Raw genomic sequence first — 22,039 nt, forward strand, 5'->3', positions numbered from 1 at the left:
TTCCTTACTTCAAGGAGATGAACTTGAGTGTCCGCAAGGGAACAGAGGAGTTCCAAGGACAGCTAAAAGGCTAATAAAAAGCCAGTATTCTCAGCAAGTGCATTAAAATGGGACACAAGAGGAAGAGACTCTTTAAAATAACAGATAATGGGATGAAGCAAGTTTTAACTGCTTGTATTCCTTGCTTGCATCTTTTAAATACTGAAGTATCAATGGGGGTTTTTTTTCTTGCTTGTCATCATAGCATTATTTCTGTTAAAGCTGCAACACACGGATGGTGCCTGTGGTCCCTTACTTTCACAAACACACCAGTTCACAGGGCAGATGTGTGAGGCCCAGAGTCAAGATGAATACGGGAGAAAAAGGGACATATTCTCATCCCTCCTGATTAATGCTATGTCGGTGAAGGGCCAGGCCTGAGCTCCCTACAAGGGTCAGCGATAAGGATCTGAAAGGGGAAAATACTGCTCAATGTATGTCCACGCTAAAGCCCTTGCCACGCTGGCAGAGGCACGCTTGCAGAAGTCAGGCGCTGCAACCTCCTCATGGCTTTCACCCTGGGTGGGGTGTTTTGGTTTTTAACTCCCTGGCGTAACCTGCTCATCTTACCAGCAAGGAAGGTTGCTGCAACAACCAGTGCTTTGACAGTGGCAAGGAGCTCGGCCAGGTTTGATCACCCCTCAACCGCTCAGGGTCCAGTTGGTCAAGACCCAGGAAAGGTTCAGGACAGATTCCAATGTCTGAACTCTGGAGAGAGCACAAAGGCTTGAAAACAAGTGAGTTCTGCCTAAACTGCTCCCTGCCCTCTGGATCATCTGCTGGCAGAACTCACAAAGTAAGAAATACCAAGAAGGAAAAGCATGACCATTCAGATTTAACAGTGGGACATTATTTGATATACAGAAGCACCACACTGGCAGGCACCACACATGCCAGCAGAAGCTCCCTGCTCTGCGGTGGGTCAGGTCCCACTCTGCAGTGGCCTATGGTCTATTTACGGTCCATGCTGCAGGGTGGGAGCTCCAGATCAACTCCTCTGTCCCAAGCAGCATGTGTCTTTGAAAATAATTCATGCCTTCTGGAGGACTTTAAACTTTCAAAGATCGGAGCATTTCCTCGATGTTCAAAGGCATTTGCTTGTTTGTAAATCCAAAGGCAGCAAGGCTGCAAGCAAAACGGTGGCAGAGGGCAGCGCATCCCAACACCTGACTGCGGGCTTAGTCAGGTGATACCAAGGAACATCCTTCACAGTCCAGAAAACAAAACAAAACAAAACAAAAATAGACGGTGTTGTGGTTTAGCCCCAGTTGGCAACTAAGCACTAAACAGCTGCTCGCTCACTCCCCCCTGGAGGGATGGGGGAAAGAATCAGAAGGGTAAAAGCGAGAAAATTCATGGGTTGAGATAAAGACAGTTTAATAGGTAAAGCAAAACAGTAATAGTAATAATAACAGTAACAATATAATGAAAAGGAAAAGCAAAAGCTGCACACACAAGCAAAACAAAACAATTAATTCATTCACTCCTTTCCATGGGCAGGCAGGTGTTCAGCCATCACCAGGAAAGCAGGGCTCCACCACGTATAATGGTTACCTGGGAAGACAAATGCCATCGCTCCAAATGTCTCCCCCTTCCTTCTTCTTCCCCCAGCTTTATACACTGAGTATGACATCATATGGTATGGAATACTCCTTTGGTCAGTTGGGGTCAGCTGCCTTGGCTGTGTCCCCTCCCCTCCCGGCTTCTTGTGCACCTGGGACAGCATGGGAAGCTGGAAAGGTCCTTGACTAGTATAGGCACTACTAAGCAACACTTAGCCACTACTTAACAACAGTTAAAACATCAATTGGTGTCTTCAACACCTATGGTGGGGTCAGGGACCCCCAGAGCCCTGGGCTAGAGAACTATGACTGTGGGAATGATAAACTCCTAATAAACCCTGAACTTGTGCAGGACTTGCTGCTCCAGCTTTACCCCTATGAGTTGATAGGGCCTGATGGGGTTCATCCAACGGTACTTAAATAGCTGGCTGATGGCATAGCGAGACTTCTCTCAGTGATTTTTCAGTGCTCTTGGGAATCTGGAGAGGTCCCAGTTGACTGGAAGCTGGCAGACATTGTCTCAGTCTTCAAGAAGGGCAACAGGGATGACCCCAGTAACTACAGGCCCATAAGTCTCACTTCTGTGCCTGGCAGAATTATGGAGATTATTCTGGGAGTTATTGAAAAACACCTGAAGGACAACACAGTCACTGGTCCCAGCCAGCACAGGCTCATGAGGGGAAAGTCCTGCCTAACAAACTTAATTTCCTTCTGTGACAAGGTCCCCCCAACCTAGTTGACCAAGGAAAGCCAGTCAATGTGATCTTTTTGGATTTCAGTAAAGCTTTTGATACTGTCTCTCACAGTCTCCTCCTGGACAAAATGTCCAGCACACAGCTGGATAAACATGTAATGCAGTGGGTGAGGAATTGGCCAATGGGTTGGGCTCAAAGGGTTATAGTAAATGGGGTTACATCTGGCTGGCAGGTGGTCACTAGTGGGTTTCCACAGGGAACCATCTTGGGGCCAGTACTCTTTAATCTCTTCCTAAATGACTTGGATTGCAGGACTGGAAGGAATACTAATTAAGTTTGCTGATGACACAAAATTGGGAGGAGCTGTTGACACTCTCAAGGGCAGAGAAGCCCTGCAGAGAGACCTGGACAGACTGGAGAGCTGGGCAATCACCGAACATATGAAGTTTAACAAGGAACAAGGACAAGTGCCGGATTTTGCACCTGGGGCATGGCAACCCTGGATGAACGTACAGACTGGGGAATGAGAGGCTGGAGAGCAGCTCTGCAGAGGGACCTGGGGGTTCTGGTTGATGGCAAGTTTAACACGAGCCAACAGCGTGCCCTGGCAGCCAAGAGGGCCAGCTGTGCCCTGGGGGGCATCGAGCCCTGCATTGCAGCCGGGTGAGGGAGGGGATTGTCCCGCTCTGCTCTGCACTGCTGTGGTCTCACCTCCAGTGCTGTGCGCAGTGTTGGGCACCACAGTACTTTAAGGATATAAAGCTACTGGAGAGTGTCCAGGGAAAGTTGGTGAAGGGTTTAGAGGAGAAAACGTATGAGGAGCAGCTAAAGTCACTTGGTTTGTACAGCCTGGAGAAGAGGAGACTTCGGGCAGACCTCATCACGGCCTGCAGCGTCCTTCCAAGGGGAGGAGGAGGGGCAGGTGCCGATCTCTTCTCTCTGGTGACCAACGACAGGACCCGAGGGAATGGCAGGGAGACGTGCCAGGGGAGGTTTAGGTTGGATATTAGGAAAAGGTTCTTCCCCCAGAGGGTGGTGGAGCGCTGGAACAGGCTCGCCAGGGACGCAGTCATGGCACCAAGCCTGACGATATTAAAGAAGCACTTGGACAATGCCCTCAGAGACATGGTGTGAATTTTGGGGTTGTCCTGTGCAGGGACAGGAGTTGGACTCAATGACCCTTGCGGGTCCCTTGCAACTCAGGACATTCTGTGGTTCTATGATCAATGTGCCATCAACACTACTCTCATACCAAATCCAAAACACATTATACCAGCTACAGTGAAGAAAACTAACTCTATCCCAGCCAAAACCAGGACAGAGCGGGGAAAAAAAAAATTAGGCCCTTTGCACATCTGAGAAATTGTTCTGAATCTGGGCTGCTGCGATGATCCTGCAGGTGCCCTGACACAGCTCTAAAACACCATCTCCCCCATGGATCATGAAGTTGCACCACAAGGCTTAGGGCTTCAAATTAATTCAGCGCTCAACTGGGGAGTAATTTGCTCAGATCCTGCCAGTGTGCACTAGACTGGAAAGCTGCAAGGTCAACCAACGGTCAGATACAGCTCTAGCCCTAAAAATAACCAGCCTCGCTCTGTGCCTCTGCACAAGACTGAACACAGCTCAGTGCTACCAGCCACGAAATGGCTGATTTCTCCTCTCTTCCCCCCACTGCCCCCTCAGTGTTGCCAGGAGAGCTGTGGGGGTACCGAGCAGCTCTCACAAGATGCTGCTGTGGGAGATCTAGTTATGGGCTACGATTTAAAACTGACTCAGCTCTTCTTGACATTCATTTGACACTTCTTCCATTACCTCCCAACCTGGCAAAAACTGGGACAAGCTGCCGGAAACCCCACCAGCTGCCTGACCCGAGGCAGTGCAGCCCATTCCCACACCCTCTTGCATTGAGAAGCTCCTGGTTCCCCAGAAGTGACTTGGCTAACAAGGCCCAGGCAGACGGACAGCGCTGGTTTCCACCACCATGCTTCCAGGTGTCATTGTTTCTGCACACGCTTTAAAACACCACCAGCTTGAACTTCACCCTTGTTCAAAGAAATTCTAAACCTCTTCCTGTGAAAGGGCAGTCTAAGCACAAAGATGTGCACTATCTCAGCAGTATTTTCCCTAAAAACTGGTCAAAAATATTTTCCTCTCAAAAACAATCCCTGTGTTCTTTGCATGCATTCCCACAAGGTTAAGTGACACCTCTGCACCCTGGCGTGTGTAAGCGAAGCGCTCCAGGGCTGGTGGGGGCCCTTCCTCCCCAGCACTGCACTCTCTCCCAGGAGAGTGCAGATCTACCTTGCCCAGATCTGTCAGGACCTGCCAAAAGACCAACGAGGCCAAGCGCTGGAGAAAGCAGCTCTGGTGAAGTGGCAGGGCTGGGGCTGCAGCAGGACCCCCTCCCCACCCTGTGCTTGCCAGCTGGGAGAGGGCGGGGGTCAGGATGCAAAACAAGCCTTTGGGACACGGGAACAGGAAGCAACAGGAAGCAATGACTTTCCCTGACAGCAGCACATCCTGATAGTGCAGCAAATGCGTGTCCTTCCCAATGAACTCACCCACTTCAGCCCTGGGTTTATTCTTGGCTGCTGCACCGTACCTGGTGCCTGTTAAAAGGAACACGAGCACTCATGAAATCTGGTGTAAAGTCAGCAGCCTCCAAAGTATCCCCAAAGCCCTTTGGGAAATGCACCCTTAGAAAGGATCGTAGCCCAAGCATGGGGAACTGGACTGGACACACACAGTCCCTCTCCTACACAACATTTCTGTGTTGGGCTAGGACCAAGGCAGACACCCAGACTAACGCTAGGTGACTTGTCTCCTTCAGGGAGCTCAAATTTACCCCATTGCCTCCATCTCCATTCTCATCTGCTTCCTCCTCTCCTCATCGATGGGATGGAGGCAGAAGATGATTATGGCAATGAGCAGCAGGCTTATTGGGACTGGGGCCATGAGAAGCTGCAGGGTCAGGATGATGGAACGGTTGTACGTGCAGTCTCCAGCACGGTAACCTGCAAAACTAAGGAGGAGAATGGTTTTCCTTCTGCCAGCCCCACTGGTTCACCGCCGAAAGGCAAGTAGGCACCTCCATCGCTCTCCTCTAGAGTGTGGTATCAGAGGCCCAGGGAATTCCCACTCCTTTCCGCTCCCCTTGCTCCCAGTAGATGTTTGAAATGCAAATTTGGATACCCCATGAACTCATTCCAGCATCTCCTATCAGACACTCTAGAACAGCAGTAGAAAGTGCCTGTGCCTGGGCTGACAAAATAGGGGAGGTGGTGTTGGGGCTTACTGTAAACTCAGTGTTGATATCCCCACAGCAAGGCCACCTGCAAACTTGTTGAAGAAGACATAAAATGAGTAGAAGAGAGCCTCCAGGTTGAGGCAGCTGGGGTTTCTCAGCATGAAGTCATCCACTGCATCTGGCAGCATGGACCTGGGGACAGACAGCCCCACAGAGATGTCGGTGACACCCACGTCGGCAACACCCATGTCAGCGCCGGCTGAACTCAGCTGCAGCTGCTCCAAGGCCTCTCCAAGCAGCAGAGACAGACAGAAACTCCTTGCAGCACCGCACTACTGGAGCCCGTTCTGTGCCTGTCCGCTGCCTTAGGCAAACAGGGCAGAACATGTCTTACAGAGAGGGTGCAGCAGCTGCTTCAGAGAAAGAGAAGAAAACCAGCACCTTGCACAATGACTAGTGTCCTGCTGCTGAACCCGAATGCAGACTGAACGATGCTGCTAGGGGACCATGGATCACATACACATCCCTTCCCAGTCCCACCTCCACAGATCCCTCAGCAGGCCAAAAGCTGCTGTATTTATTGAGCAAATGGGCGGTCTGCGCACATCATGGGTAGCGCTTTCCTGATAACCTTCCCCTCCTCTCTGCCTGACAAGGGGCTCAGAGGTGCCTCTGCTCACCATGGTAAAAGGTACAGCACAGCCATGCTGCAGCCTGCTATGATCACCAGGAAGATGAAGGCCAGGAAGTTGTGCATCACCTGGGTGATGGCTACCAGGGCTGGGATGATCAGCTGCAGTGGTGAGAGGAAGAGAAGAAGCAAAAGGACATGGGCTGTCTCTGGTGCTCACAGACAGCTTGCACTGGTCTGCCCCAACCAAAGGCTGTGCTCCACCCTTCCCCACACATTTCATAAACAGAACTGCTTCTGTCCCCTGACACTGGCAGCAAAACCTTCCTCATGGGTACAGAAGGGATGGTTATGGAGGGCAATGGAGCCAAGTGATTAAACTGGAAAGCTGTATCTGCTATGGCTGCACCCAATGTCTGTGAGGAAGGCATCTGGAGATAGATCCTCAATGGGATTTGAGGACCTAATTCTGCAAAAATGCCAAATGGGGTTTCCTTGCTGATCTGCAGAGTCAGGCAGCAGCTGGGACATTTTTCTGATGAGCAGGCTGTTTCCCAGCCACTGCCAAGCATGGTGCACAGCCCTCCCTTCCCTCCCCGTGCCTCTCATGGAGCTGGATGGCAGAACTCAGACTGCTTGCATCAACCATGCAGGATCCTAGAGAAGAACAGAGGCCACAGGACAATGTTTGCGTGTGTGTATGAGATTGGTACAGCATCTGATCGCATGCTGCTCACCAGATCTGCAGCCATGGAGTCTCAGAGCTTGAGCCCATGGTTGATGATGCTCAAAAAAAATAACTTCCCCACTGTCCCAGGGACGGTCCCTTGGCCTCCCTGCACCTTACTGCCAAGCTCTGTGAAGCCATGGCCACTGATACCAGCAGCAGCCAGACACACGGAAGTGCAGAGCTGCCATCAACTACTGGCTTACTCCTGATCACCTGCAGCACAGAGGACACGGTGCTTGGGGCCACCCATATCTGCCAGCCAGCTCTTCTTCCCAGTCACCATGAGCAGCTGGGACAAGACTATCTCAGGGATTCTCAGTCCACAGCCACAACCACAGGCAAACTCACCGCCAGTCCCAGAGACACTGCTGTTTTCTTTCCAAATCTCCCCAAAAAACACTGCCAGAAGGGAATAGAGAGGGAAGCTGTGACCTGAGGAGAGAACCAAAGGGGAGTCTCAGCAATGTCCCCCAGGACTGCCAGTCTCTGCCTGGGTGACATCCTTGCTGATGGGCAGAAGCAGCAGTGCATGACTCCATGAGGCTGTGCTGCCCATGCTTAAGGGCTGGGGTGACCAAAGGATCAACCGCTCCACCAGGAAGGTCTGCCTAGGACTCACTTACCAACATGATAAGCACTAAATGCTGAAACTTCCCAGCCAATCCCGCGGCATGAGTACAGAAGAAGGCAAAGATCCCCTGTGTGATCTGGGAAAGCAACACAGACACGTTCATGGCTGGGAGCCTTGAGTTCACTGTCTGGATAACTTGCCTCGACATCTCATCCCCCAAGCTCTCCTCCTGCCATGGCAGGTCTCGTACCTGGAAGGCCAGGGATGCAAAGAGGAAGCCACACAGCAGCTGGGTGTAGGGCTTGTGTCCCATGATCATCCTCAGGCAGCTGGCAAAGGGCAGCTCAACCTTCCCCAGTGGTCTGAGGGGCCCTGAGAGGAGAGACAGCAGGGCTGGCACTGGAGCTGCCAGAACACAGGTGACGGGATAGGAGGCACAGGGGGACTGTGCTGCTGTCTGGGGTGCAGCTCAGCTGGGTGAGAAGCTACTGGAGTCTGACATCTCAGTGCAGAGACAATAGCCATGGTGTCAGCTACAGGCAGCATTTTGCCACTTTACACTGTGCACTTGAGCTGGCCTGCGTAGCTCTGCAGGCTGTGTGCTGGTGAGACCTGCTCAGTGTGACACAGTGAGCTGCAGACCCTGTCCCAGGCCCGTGGCTCCCTGCAGGAGCTCCTGGCAGCCTGAGCCTTCCTTCCTCCCTCCGAGGCATCTCCCCTCTCCTCTGTAGGAGCAAGACACTGCCAGCACAAACCACGGAGGGTCTCAGCATCCAAGTATGTATATGTTTGAGCCCCACACCCAGAGATCCATCCCACGCACAGAAGCCCAGCTCCCTCTGCCTCACACCTTCCTCTGCAACCCCATCCTCACCATCCACTGCCAAAGGGCACGTTCCAGATTGATGGACCTTACCAGGATGCTCCCTGACTCCAAAGACGAGAATCAGACAGGACAGGCAATAGATTGAACCCAGGAGCAGGGATGCAAATACGTAGGCCCTACGCTGCAAAATGAGAGACAGTGCACAGTGACAATGTGGCACCATGCACAGAGCTGGCAGCACAGCCAGAAGTACCTGCCCCAGAGCTTACAGGAGCAGGGGGCAGGTGGGCCAGCCCTTACCGTGTTCTCCACAGAGTCCATGAGGCCATAGGTGCTGGTGTTGGCCAGGGTTTCGTTTGACATGAAACAGCTGCTCATCATGCGGGCATGGTAACTGCCCACAATCTGCCCCTGGATTCCTGACCCAAGGAGTGTGCTGAACACCTCCAACCCCATTCCTGCCAGGACGACCAGGAGAGGAACCTCAGTCCCACTCCCTGGCTGACGGGACACGTCCCTCAGGGTAAGAGACCAGCTTTGGGAATGGAATTGGAGGCACCAACATCCAGATCTGCCTCAGAAGAAAAGGGTTGCTATTTCTATGTGCTCTGATTTTTTTTCCCTTGGCTCCAGCAGTAAATGCTCTAATGTTTGGAACCAGTAAATCTGGGTTTGAGTCCCCCAGGGATGATACAGATGTAAGAAATGTTTCTGCAGGTACATTCTTTGCAGAAGATGACTGGTTTCATCCCTGTTTTCATATCTCTGGTTTACCCCATCCTCCCTGCAGCCTGGTCAAAGCCAGAGGAATGTATTCTCCTCTCCTCTGGGGAAGGTCTCCCAGGAATGCAGGCAGCTGGGGTTGTAGGGGCACAGACACTTACTATAGGCAGTGGCCGAGTCACGGTCTCTCTGGGTTCCTCCCAGGAACATTGTCAGGGAAGAGTACGGCACGTGGTGGCACTAGGGAGAGCACAGTTCAAACACCGCTCCAGCTGCTGCTTCCCTGGTTTACTGGTCATGACCCCCCTTGTCCCTACACACAGCAGATAATGCTGCCTTCTGTGCCACCCCTGTATGCAGGTGGCTTTTCACCCTCCTCTTCTGTGATTTCCTCTGTTCCCGCAAACCAGTGATAAACCACATACAGGCAGCCCAGCTGAATCCCCAGCATGCACCACTCCATCTCACCATCCCTGCAGGGATAGTCTGCAACATCCTGCAGCCCTCACTGCTCCCCAGCTAGAGCTCTCCCAGACTCCGCCGAGGTCCCTTCCTGGAGAGGCTGGGGCTGGCACTCCCCAGCTGACCATGTCCCTGCTCCTTGCAGTATAGGATGATGTGTAAGACAGTCAGCCCCAGGCACCATGTTCCTTACAGTCATGCAAGTCTGGAAGAAGCTGTACATGAACAGGTACCACAGGAATTTCAGGGAGGAGGGGGTGGCATCCGAGAGAGTGGACCACGTCATGCAGTAGCTGAGCACCCCAAATGGCATGGAGCATGCGATCCTGGGGAGGAAGCAGAGCTGGTCACATGTAACCCTCAGATAAGGAGGTCACACTTCTCATTGCACAAGGTGAGCTATGTAGCACAGCCTCTTCCCCAGCTTCCAAACCACAGCCCAGCTACTGCAAGATCAAGATCTGCAAAAGGAAGCAGCTTTGCTCAAGTGAGTGTCCATCAGTCAGGGGGGGCTAAACACAAATGATGTGAGAAAAGGTAATGTCTAAGTTGTCTAACATTTCTTATTTGCTTGCTTAACTACTTCAAGTCCTTGCCCTGCAGCAGAACCCTGGAGGCAGCTGTATGCCCCTACATGCAAGATCTGCCTGTAGTTAGAGTCTAGTGCAGAGCTGCTGGCCCAGCTGACTACCAAACTCTATGTGCAACCACACAGGACTCTCAGAGCACTGACTGCCATGGCCTCAGAAATGTGAGGCCCTGGGGAAAGAGCAAGTGTACAAGCTTGCAGTACATTCCTCCCCTTCCATTGCAATGACATATGGACCCCACTGCGTGTGTTATCTTTAGTGCCCTCGTGATGTTATGGTTTTGTGATTCTCCATAAGCCACAATCACATTAAAGCATCCCAGCTACCTCCTTGTGCTAGCACTGAAGGAATTTGAGCCCCGCAAAGACCCTCCTGAAGCTCCAGCCCAGACGCTTACCATGGGACCAGCTTGCCATATTTTCTCCTTGGGCTTTTGCTGACCAGGAAGCCAATAGCGGGGTCAGTAACCGCATCCCAGGCTCTTCCAAGGAAAATGATCAAAGAGGCATGGAATGGCTCCATCTGGAGAGAAACAGAAACCACAGCTTGAAAGGCAAAGAAGTCCTGTCGAAAAGCTGCAAGCAGTCAGCACGATGCAGCCGACTCTGGCCAACGTTTCATCTGCATCCCCTGGAGACCACTCCAAGTGTTGAAATGCCCCAGAAACATCTCCTGCACGCCCACCAACAATATTTACATGATGCAATTTTGATCCCGTTTGAATGCCTAATTCTGATGAGCATTTCCAAGGGCTTTGGCCACCCAGCAAACTTTCCCCTTGCCCCAGTCTGCTGAGCTTATGCTAAGCCCCTTTGTGGATAACCCCATCTCATATGGCCACTCACCTGCACAACATCCAATAGGAAGATTTGGAGAAAAAACCCAAGGACGTTGCTTGTCATCTGGTAGGGAATGCCCCCAACAGCATAGCAAACCTTCCTGCAGAGTGGCAGTCCTGGCTTCTCCTACAGCCAAGACACCAAGGAAACAAGCCCACCTGAGAAATGACACACACCTCTGGCTGACAGCTAACCTCCAGCTGCTGCTTATCCCATCCACTGGGTTCTCTGAGGCCCATTTAAACCCTGAGTCATGTCATTAACCCCCCACGCACCCACCCACGACGCACATACCTATCCTTTGGCCGGACATCACTCCACCTGATACCCATAAGCAAGGTCCACATGGCAGTTGGGTACTGTAGGGTGCTTCCCCATCTGCTGGTAATCTTGGTGGGTCAGGGCATAGTGCTTCCTATGCACAACCTGCCCTTGTGGAGCAGCCTGGCTCGTGAGAGCCTGCTCAGCAGAGTTTCATATTCTTCATAAGCTTTCAGGGTCTCTTGCACAGCTGCACTGAGGGGCTGGGCATGCCAACAGCCTCTCTCCTTGCTCCAGCCCACCAGCCCAAATCAACTCCTCGACATCCAGCCAAAGCCCCAAGGCAAGAGCTGATCAGCAGGCATCTATCTCGTGTGCTTGTCTTGGGCTTGTCTTGTCACCAGGGCCACATCCCTGGTGTTTCACCTTGATTTTGCTCAGAGGTGTGTTTGCATGAGATCACAGGCTGCTAACATAAATGAGATACGTACCTCATGCCAGACACAGAGCTATCTGCTGAGCTGGTCTAACGTTGTCCTTTCCTATTCTATTGAGCCACAATCTAGTGGTTCAAGTTCTTTAATATTAAGAAGTACAAACTGCATCAGGCTTAAAGTGACTGAAACGGAGGCAGCCTGAGGAGAGAGACTGCAAAGGCCAGAGCCCAGGGGATTTCTACAGATCAACAGGGAAAGCACAAGGAGCATTTCAGCATGCCGGAAGAGGGCTGATGGCAAAGCCTCTATTTTATTTGGATGTGGTTATCCTCAGTAAATACCATACCAAGCCTCAAGTATCTAGCAAGTTCCCAGAGGCGACCTACAGCACCGACTTCCACCCAGCCCCAGAATGAACTTGCCATCTAGCATGATACACCTCTGCATCACACAAGACCAGGAGTATACTGCAGAATACAGGGTGAGACCACATAGAAAGCAGATGGCCCATTTGGGCTCAGCTTTCTACCTGGCTGAAGCAGTGCATGGCCTTGGCCGCAGCTCGGCTCTCCTATGAGCAGACCATTGCTAAAGGTCATTTCTGTTGGGATAGGGCAAGCAGTGGTGGGGTCGCAGTGCAGATGCCTGGAGACCAGGGCTGACCTCCTGTCTCAGCACAGGCTGCCTTGGATGATGCTCAGGGTGAACACAGTCATCAGTGACTGAGGTTCCTGGTCTACAACATGTTTTGGCTTTCCCTATCACTGAGCAGCTCCAGCACAGCTCCAAGTGCAGCAGGTGGGTTGCTGTCCTGCACCCAAAAAATACACAGTCCTTTCTGAAAAGATGTGGAAGCTCCCCTACTCACACAGGGCAGACGGCCAACCCAGGCAACTGGCCTTGTCTGGACATGGCTATAAAAGGCTATGAGCTCGTCCAGCAAGAGCAGAGCAGAGAGTGAGGAGGGATGAGCGCTTGGCACAGGGCAGCTGTGCAAGAGGCTGGGCTGAGGGACAGGCTGCAGGGTCACATCAACAGCTGGGTAACAGGGAAATCAAGTCATGGATCACTTCAAATTCCCACTTGCCCTCATCTCTCGAGGGGTGAGGGGGCAAGCTGCCGGTTCCCCAGCCTGTTTGGGCTGGAGATGGCTTGCTATGCCACTAACATCAGTCACGCTGAAGCCACCCTCGAGGGATGACAGACCTTCTTTGTAACGGTACCAGGGAGGAGCTTCCAAAAACACAGGCAGAATCCCAGAAAGCAGCATTCCAGAAGGCACTGAGCATGTTTCCCTCATGCAGTGATTAGTAATAACTCCTCCACAGCCCACACCATGGAAAAAGCACTAATGTTGCTGTGCCCACCAGGCTGGAGGACCCAGCCTCTTCCTGCACACCCAGGGGAGCAGAGCACCTGATTTCCCCGTGCCAGGTAGCCTCTGCGGCCAGCTCATGCCTCTCAGCTTCTGGTCTCAGTTTACTTTCCGCCTTTTACAGCACACAGCAAGAGTCAGGTCCCTTGTACTTCAAATTGCAGACCAACCTTGTCCCACAGGGGTGGCTGAAGCATTAGGCTTGCACCACCGCTGAGGAGCACTTACTCATACAACATCTTGTTTCCACAGTAGTTCTGTTTCTAAAATTACAAAGGCATTTCTCTCGGCTGTAGGGTTTTGTGGCAGCTTTTGTTCCCTTTGTGCTCTCAGCAGGTAGGACAGTGCTCTGCACGTCTCTGCCCATTTCACTTGAAAGTCAGCAACAACAACAAAACGCAGAGCCTTGCTTTAACAAAGTGTTCTCAAGCTTGAGTCATAAACACTTTGAAACACCCCCACAGCCTGTGGCTGCTCGATGCGGGTAGGCTCTGTGTGGGTGTGCGCGCTTGCAAGGGTTAGCATGCACACATGAAATGCATTTCTGTGTGTAAGAAAGAAGCACCCTGGGACATTGATCTTACCTCTCTGCAGACCACACCCCTCTGTGGGAGAGCCCCTTCTTGGGTTAACCTGCGCGGCCCAGCATCTTCGTGACCACCTGGAAGCATGACTTCAGACATGACCGTGTCCTTCAGCAGCATGTGGTAGGGAAGTAGAAGCTTTCTTGCCCAGTGTGAGGAGGAAGTTTCCCTGTACGTCAAAAAGCACACCGCAGATGCAGATCAGAGCTGGATGGAGGTTTGACAAGTGAAGATACATCATCTGTGGCGCCCCAGAGGGAGCTGATGGAGGGAATGTAACTGGTCCTGAGGGAGGAGCATGGCCAGACCCTGCCCATGGAGGCAGGAGACCTGGCAGGGCTCACAGTGCAGCATATACTTGGAACAGTAGCTCCCAGGCTCTCTGCAGTCAAGTAGAGAAATCCAGTGCTCTTCAAAGGTCAAGATGCATACAGCACTTGCTCCCCATCCCAGGGCTGTTGCCACACTGAGATCCTAGACACGCAGAGAAGTCCTTTGCCTGAGCTCCAGACCACTGCAGGAACATACTCGAGCCACCCCAGGACTCCTGCCTCGGCACCAGCAACCAGCAGCTGCAAAGAACCAGCACGCAAATCCCAGAGCAGGCAACCAAAGCAACTGGAGCAGTCATGGAGAAGGCAGCAGGAACAGGCAGGTTCTCGCCCTGGGTCACGCCCTGACAAAGCCCCTCTCTCCCAGAGCAGTCCAGAAAGACCAGGAGCCCAGCTCTGGCTCCTTATTCGGGGCTGTGGAAGCACCCTGCCCCTTTGCTTTGCCCTCTCCTTAATGGGTCCAAGGTGTTGGGACTGCCCTAGCTCAGGACAATGTCACTGAAAGTAGGAGACATGGAATACATTTTCCTTTCTCTATTAAGCGAGATCTGCAATTATCAACCTATTTCAGTCTGTGAGCTTCTGAGGGATCTCCCATGGCAATGCAGACCCCACACAGTATGTTTTAGCCTGGTGGCAAGAAATGTGCTTTTCTTAGTCCCCTTTCACTGACCCTTCATCGCTCATAGAGCCCAGCAGTCTCGATATCACAAACCAAAAATTACTCCTACGTTAAGAGCGGTAGGAGCCCAGTTACTCAGCGCTGGCTGTGTGGGAGCAGCTGAGTTCCCAAGGCAGCGGCGCTCACAGCGCACAGCCAGTCACCATTATGAGCATTTGGCAAAGCAAGGCAAAGGAAGAGATCGGCTTCAGAGGACAGAAGGCACACAGCAAAAGGCTGGCAGGAATGGGATCGCACCACCGCTCTGCCCAGTAATCATCTGTTTGGCATGTCTAGTCTCATCAGGCAGCTCTTCAAAAAACAGCTTCTCTAGCTAGATGAAACTCAGTCTCCAAGACTGAACTTATATGCAGCAGCCAGAGCAGAAGAACACAGGCAAAACCCTCTCCCTGTTATCCTCCCAGGTTATCAAGAGCCACTGGGAGCATTAAATCCACGTTAGCCTCTCTGTACCAACACCCAAACCCAAGGGGAACACAAGCACCCGTTCTGCAAGGTTCATCACAACACTGTTAGAAAAATGTGTCATCTTCAGCCTTGCTTTGTCCAGTGAGAGTTAAATCAAAAAAACCCAGAATTTCACAGGCTGTCAGAACTTGGTTATTAAGCAACAGCACAACTCAGTAAACAGCATCTCTCTTCACTGCTATTTTAGTGACATCCCGGATAACAAATATCACACTGGACCACAACCGGTGCAGCGGGAGCCAAATCTCTGTCTCCCACCAGCATATCTAAGCATACATCTCTAATAAAGCAAAATACATCTCCACCCGCCCAAGAGGAAAGGGGAAACTCAAAAGGAAATATAACCACCTGATTTTAATTTTTTTTCTAGACCATTTTGTACTGACTCACCACAGCCAATTGCATTTGGACAGACATGAGGTACCTTTGGAAATTGTACTCAGCACTTAATCCTCTGGCTCTTTGGCACTCATTTACTTTCCAGGTGCAAATAGCTACATTTTCTGCTCACAGACTAGAAAGCCAACAGATGACCAACAGTTACCTCCCAGAGCAGCTGGGTAGCTCTCTGTGGCTAGTTCAGTGCACTGTTTCCTTCAACACAGGAAAGCTTTGTTTCTGCTCTGCTCATATCCTCCCAAAGCCTTTTACCAAATTGCTCCGTGCCTTACAGAAGACAGCATCACCTGTTGGGTCTAGACAGGATGTCACAATTGCTAGTGCAGCATGGGAGCCCTCAGCCCACCTCTGCACAAGAGCAGGGTTCAGCTTTGTGCTGGAAAAGCAGATTTCGGTGAAAAGCACCAATCTCACTGTTAATCACTGCTATATGCTGGGATACTTGCTGCAAGCAATGAGCTTCCTAATACTGCCATGTGCCAAGTCCTGAAATCTAACGAAACCACCTCACTGTACACTGTGCACACCAAGGGTCTGGAGCAAAAGGATGATGCCCCTTCCACCACTGTGCTGATCTTTTGCTATCATATTCTTAGAAATAGGTTTTGAAAGAATAGGGAAAGCATTCAGGAACACTGCAGCTACACCCATTTTTCTGTTGCACAAATACTCAGCAAAAGGCTCAAAGAAGCCAAAGCTCTGCAGTTTAAGAAACAAGGTCATATTGGGGTTTACACACTGCAAAGGAAATCGTCCCCCCCCAACCCCCTTCTCCACTGCAGAAGCGTGAGATCTTATCTCTCAAGGCAGCCCAGCAATGCATGATACAAACAACTCCAATCCAAGCCATGCTAGCTGAAGAGCTTTTCTCAGGGTACTATGACCTAGAGACAGGCTGCCCAGGCAAGAGAGCCCCACTGGGGGGAAGAAACAAATCTAAAGCCAGCAAATGGGAATTTTTTGGCACAGAAGCAAGTGGCAGCATTTGGATATCTTCCACTAGCAAGTCGTCCGAAGATTTACCCCTCCCTTGACTGCTCTAAGCACAGCCAGTGGGTCTCATGTTCCCCTTAGCACAGCTGCCTTCTCTTGCTGGAACAGGAGTCAACAGACTTCAACAGCCACCAAGATGGATGAGACAGGAGAAGCAGCGCTGTTGCTATTGTAGGCCCTGTTAGCCAGTAAAGAGTTAATTTAACGAGGAGTCATGAAATGTACCTGAGAAAATAAGAACATCGGAATCTAGTCAGGAACTCCCAGTGCTGGGACAGATAGGCTCAGTGCAGACAAGACAGAACAGCAAATAAGATAAGCATTTCGGAATGCAGTAAATAAGTAAAAAACCAATAAATTAGTAAATCGAGAGGTGCTTGACACAGGAGCTGTTCAACTGCCAGAGATGTGAGCCTATTGCATAATTAGTATCATGCTGCTCTCTGTAGAAGTGTGAATTGGGAAATGCAGGACTCATTTGGAAAAACTTTTGCTAACAGGTAACTAGAAAGGATTTCTCTTTCCATTTCTGTTGAACTCTGCTGGATCCCTGCTGACAGCCAACCCAATCACCTGGCCAGCAGCTGCAATAAGCTGCTAGCTTGATTTAAACAGCGTGCTTTTGCTTACTTGTTCCATCAGTGTTGCTGTAGGAGCCCTGTTAGCACTTTGGAATGAAAGTCCCCAAGCAGGCTGCAGCGACACACCCTCCACCAGCTCCCAGAGCCACTCACCGCCATCGTGCCTGCTGCGTATGTTTATGCCACGTGGTACAGCACATGCATTATTTACCAGAGCAAGGAGGAGACTTGCAGCTGAACTCTCAGCAGACATCAATTACCTTTAGGCTCTTCTCCTTCCTGAAGTAAAGTGAAACTGCTTAAACCATGCCACAAAAGCTGGCAGGGCGATCATACCTCATTAACAAGGACTGCAGGTGAGGAGACCCAGCTCTGCACGATTCAGCAAGTGAGTGCGTGTGCAATGTAACGTAATGTAATTCCCTTCGCACCAGGCAGAGCACTTGTGTGTACGTTTATCACTGCTGTGCCTGGAGGACAGGTAGGGAAGCACGCAGCTCAGAGAAGTCTGGTCTGAGTCGCAAAGCCTGAGAGGAGTGGAAACATTCTTCTTTCATCAGGGATGTGGCTGGGTTACCAGGAAAGCACCCCTGGCAGCAGGCATGGCTGAGAACCATGGGCTCTGGTTTCCCAGCTCTGCCTTGAGTGACTGTCAGACACCCTTCCTCGATGACGCCAGGTGATTATGATACAAGTGCCAATGGAAGCCCACAACCTGGTAAGAAAGACAACTTCATTGCTTAATTAAATCTGTTATTTAAAATTACCAGTCTCCCTCTACAAACATTCTGCTTCACCAACAGAAACAAGACCATTTAGAAGCGGTAAGGGGACAACACTGTCTTGCTTTCAAAATCTAGTAATTCTTCACACAGGCTTACCTAGAACAGAAGACTCCTGAACAGACACCAGCTCCTGCCCAAGGATCTAACGCAGAATCACAGGTCTCTCCCTCATGGTGGGGGACTTTGAAGAAAGCCATAAGCATCTTGTTTTATGTGACAGTGACACCAATCCCCCAAGACAGTTTTCCACTGTAACTACAGAGTCAGAAGACATATCAACTCAAGGTCCTTTTTCTTGATAACAAAGGATCTGTAAAGCAGTGCTGCTTTCAAAAGAAACCCCTCCTGACTAAACTTCCAAAGAACATCCCAGGAACAGACTGAAGATCCTTTTAATCACTCCTCTATATAAAGACACCAGGGAGCTGAAGACCCACCCAAGAAGAGGCCACGGCACGAAGGTCACTTTCTCCTGGAAAAATTTAGTGTTGTCCAGCAACGAGGAGCAAAGACTAAATTAAATATAACTGAGTATAACCAAAGGCAACAAGAAAAAAAAGTCAGGCCCAAATTTAGTCATCCTCTTCTAGATGCAGATGCTCCCACTGAGATTTCTTGCTCCCTATCTCTTGTCACTGCTTCCATTTATCTGCTAGCTGAGCTACCTGAGTTTTGTGCCAAAACAAGTCAACCAGCTAGCTGCTTTGTGCTGTTAATGTTCTTTTACCTGAAGAAGCAGCTGAAGGTACAGCTACACCTAGAAATGGATGTTCCTACATAAGGATCACTGAAAAACTACTTGACCAAAGGCACTGGGATAGCAGAACCTCCTGAGGTAGGCAGACCATGCAATGACCACGCACCAGGAAACATCCGATGGCAAAAGCGGCATTACAGAGGGAAGGCAAAGTTCCCAGGAAATGGTGCAAAATGCTATCAGAAAACACAGGAACTAAATCTTAACAACACAGACATGTGAAAAGGAAGAAGAAGAAACAATAAACTGTGTATGAAGGAAAAAAATCCCGGGAAGTCCTACAATTACCCTTCTGAGGAAGGGAAAACTGTTAAAATACAGCACTCAAACCCACTCAGATACAGTGAGACATGAGCTGCAGATAGGATAGCACAGTCATGAAACTGGGCTGTATCTTATCATACAGAAATTGAAAAGAAGCAAGTTTTCACATGAGATGTGGAGCACTGCCTTAGCACCAGTGTGTGAAGGACCATGAAGACAGGCAAGTCTCCACTGTGGAGGGAACAATCAGAGAAAAAAGAAAAATTTCAAAGCTAAAGGCTTTCTCTGGGCAAAGGAGAAAATAACCCCGCTTTTTCGCAAGCATAAATGTCAGTTTTAGAAAAGCCCCATCTCAGCCTATGACTCTGTTAGAACAAAGAAACAGAATGATAAAGGAAGATTTTTCTAGAGGAAGTCAAGTAAACTCTCTAACAACCATCACAAAATATAGGAGAGTCAGAAACAAGCATTTACCTTCCTGGAGGGGCACATCAAACACCAAATTGCTGCATCGGTGACAAGGAAGGTGATTTCCTATACAAAACCAACGTGTGTCTTTCCACACACACCCTTTTTCCTGTTCTGGTATATTATCCCTTCCCCGTTACTTAGCCTGGCTGTCATTTTTGCTTTACAGCTTATCTTATAGTGAAACACTACCCCAGCTCAATGGAGGAGACGGTTTAATACAGCAGATCACATGTATGTTGCTTCCAGCTTGTTCCGCAGGCTCTTCTGTCAGCTTTGGAAGAAGATACGCCTATTGTGGTTGCTGATACCGCTTCAGTGCTCCACTGTGGCACACTTCAGATAGCCTGGTGGCAGGGCAGAGCTGATCCTGCCCGCCAGGAGATAAAGACTGCTCATTACTCACAAAAACAAAAAACAAGAAAAGAACCAGAGGAAGAAGGAGTTGGCAGCGGCATCCCAGAGCAGCACAAGGTGCAGCTCCCTGCAGACAGCTGGGAGCTGGCAGTTTCTCAGCAGGCGTCTTTGAGGTGGAGAGCGGCTTCTCTGCAGCACTGCCACCCTCCGGCTCAGGGGGAAAACTTGCTTTTGCTAGCAGAGAAGCATCACCGAGCTCGGAGCTCCTCCAAATTTAGCACCTTTCTGTCCCACCAGCAAGGACTGCTGGGAGGAAATCTGGATAAGAAACTTCCCATCGGTGAGCAGAGGTCAGCAGCTAGGTGAGTTGCTGTCTAGCTGCTAACCATCATCTAATTTGGGGGTACCGATGTGTCTAGCTCATCCAGCCAAGACTGCAGATGCCAGCTAGTCACCACCTCAGTCCTCTGATGCCACCAGCTAACCAAGGCAGAAGCAGGAGTCAAATAACTTGTACTCTGTTACATAAACTTTCTTTCTGGGTCTAGGGGTGCATGCTAGCCAGCACTCTGGAAGATGTTGTCCCAGGTCCCCAAAATGGCACGTGTAGAGATCACGAGACAAGAACTCCTCTGATGAACAATTAAAAAGGAGTGACTTCCCACAAGGCGCCGTGACTATATTTAGCTCCGAGGGAAATTCCCTTTCTGAATTCTCTCTGTACTGGTTCACACAGATGACTAAGTGGTTGTAATATACAACATCAAGTGATGCAGGCTGGCAAACCCCAAGTTCACCTGTCACAAAAGATCTTTAAAAATGCTGCTGAGATTTTAAATCTCATTTAGCTGAAGACAGCTCAGCACTGGGAAGCCTGCTCACACTGCAACCCAAAGCAGTAAGAGTAGACATCCGCATGTACATCATCCAAAATACAAGGATAGATGGTAGCCATTTTTAGAAAGGGTCAAACGCCGTTTTCCTATTTTGTGGGCTTTTAATGGTAATTTTCACAATAACTTACAAATTTGCTGTTACACACATTATAGATCCATTTAGTAATGAAAAATGTAAGTTAAGTCAGCTCTCAGTTGAGAAACTGTTGTAAAAATGTCCTTGCTAAGGTCTGGTATCTACTCCCGCAGTTTTGTATTAATGCGGGCAGCCAAGCAAGTTTCTCATGCCAAACCAGTCGAACCTGCTGGCCCTGCCCCAGCCTGCACATCCTAGAGCTTGTTCTCTGCTCGAACCAAGGTGAGGACCTGGAAGCTTCAGAGTGCTGAGGGAGGTGGACTTACAGTGCAGCAGCTGCAGGGCTCCAGCATGACTAAGGCAGGAAGAGGATGGCTTGCTCCAACCCTTCGCACGGCAGCAATCCAGCCTCTCTCAAAGGGATACCGCTGGGTGCATCGCAGCTCCCAGTTAGCTGATGTCTGGAGGCCCGTGGTTCAGCACAGCTCCGTGTTCTGCTCCAAAGGCCAGGGCTAGGATAGCAAGCATGCTGCGGGTTGGTGCAAAGTGCTGTGGCACAACGCTAGATGGCAACTAGTACACGTGACACTACGCCAGCATTACCAGACCCTCGTGTCTAGGCATAACAAATTCACCCACAGGATTCTGCTCAAGGAAAGATAGATATGGAGACCTGAGCCCAAAACACAAACAGTGGAACAGACCAAAGCTGGAGAACTCCAGGTGCTCAGCTCTATTAGTCCTCAGCAGAGGAGAGGAAACAAATCGAAGGGTACTACAGCTTTGAGTTTTTCCACCTGAGCTGTTTCCATCATCTCAACAATTCACCTCTTAAAATAAAACTTGCTTTACAGAAGGTAAACTCAGTTTGCCTTTTACTTTCAGCCACTTCAAGCTGATTCAGCTTTGTGTCTTCTTGGAAAGAGTCAGCAGCAGGGTTTCTCAGAGAAATGCAATAGGGCAAATTAAAACTGAAGTCAGCCTGGACTGCTGGAGAATTGCAGGCAGAGTACGTGGGTACTGCAATGAACACCCCTAAGAGTTCTCCTGGGGAAGGAAAGTCAGGACTTTCTCTGGCAAAGCCCAAGTAGAGTGTCAAACCATGCACCTGCACACACACGGCGGGAGTTTTCCCCACATTGAGTGACGGCTGTTTCACAAAGACTTCCCCCACAATGCTTTTACAGTAGTGTAACCATTATCCTGACAATCAGATCACCCATTCTCATACAGTTTATATTTAACATGCGAAAATAAAGGGAGTACTTTGCAGCAGTCCCTGGAGTAGAGGGAAAAGCAAAAAGATTGTGATGAGCAGTCAATTGGCATGGACAGAAACTGCTCCCTGGGAGCTCCCTTCCCCCTTAACTTCCTCTCTTCTACAGAGTGCAGTAACACAATCCACA

General features: G+C 50.2%; 1 protein-coding gene and 1 long non-coding RNA gene across 7 annotated transcripts; one reads left to right on the forward strand and one right to left on the reverse strand.

The window, feature by feature from the left end:
- Positions 1-1,391: 1,391 nt before the first annotated feature.
- On the reverse strand, positions 1,392-21,938 carry LOC142064314 (sodium-dependent lysophosphatidylcholine symporter 1-like). 6 transcript variants are annotated; one of them, XM_075109089.1, is made up of 16 exons: positions 17,080-17,169; positions 13,576-13,744; positions 10,925-11,044; positions 10,477-10,601; positions 9,683-9,815; positions 9,189-9,267; positions 8,605-8,762; positions 8,395-8,485; positions 7,729-7,850; positions 7,531-7,614; positions 7,256-7,339; positions 6,227-6,339; positions 5,595-5,738; positions 5,145-5,321; positions 4,861-4,908; positions 1,392-1,593 (listed from the first exon to the last, which is right to left on the reverse strand). In XM_075109089.1, exons 2-15 carry the CDS (start codon positions 13,693-13,695, stop codon positions 4,878-4,880), a joined length of 1,581 nt encoding a protein of 526 aa, XP_074965190.1. In that variant the 5' UTR covers positions 13,696-13,744; positions 17,080-17,169; the 3' UTR covers positions 1,392-1,593; positions 4,861-4,877. The 6 variants fall into 6 exon arrangements, with proteins under 6 accessions (XP_074965190.1, XP_074965186.1, XP_074965185.1 ...); XM_075109085.1 differs by lacking the exon at positions 17,080-17,169 and adding an exon at positions 19,311-21,938 and having other exon boundaries at positions 1,392-4,908; positions 7,531-7,850; XM_075109084.1 differs by lacking the exon at positions 17,080-17,169 and adding an exon at positions 17,912-18,303 and having other exon boundaries at positions 1,392-4,908; positions 7,531-7,850.
- On the forward strand, positions 17,329-21,489 carry LOC142064316 (uncharacterized). The gene is made up of 2 exons (XR_012663053.1): positions 17,329-17,418; positions 17,591-21,489. It is a non-coding gene; the product is annotated as an uncharacterized LOC142064316 (long non-coding RNA).
- Positions 21,939-22,039: the final 101 nt, after the last annotated feature.

The sequence above is a fragment of the Phalacrocorax aristotelis genome, chromosome 13 (genome assembly GCF_949628215.1).
Source record: "Phalacrocorax aristotelis chromosome 13, bGulAri2.1, whole genome shotgun sequence".
In the NCBI taxonomy this organism is placed as follows: Eukaryota; Metazoa; Chordata; class Aves; order Suliformes; family Phalacrocoracidae; genus Phalacrocorax; species Phalacrocorax aristotelis.

Coding starts and splice junctions, on each gene's coding strand:
- LOC142064314 (XM_075109084.1), bottom strand. CDS start 18,018: ATGCTTATGGCTTTCTTCAAAGTCCCCCACCATGAGGGAGAGACCTGT. Junction 9,268..9,682: donor TCTTCCAGACTTGCATGACT/GTAAGGAACATG, acceptor TGCTCTCCCTAG/TGCCACCACGTGCCGTACTC. Junction 5,322..5,594: donor ATATCAACACTGAGTTTACA/GTAAGCCCCAAC, acceptor TCTCCTCCTTAG/TTTTGCAGGTTACCGTGCTG.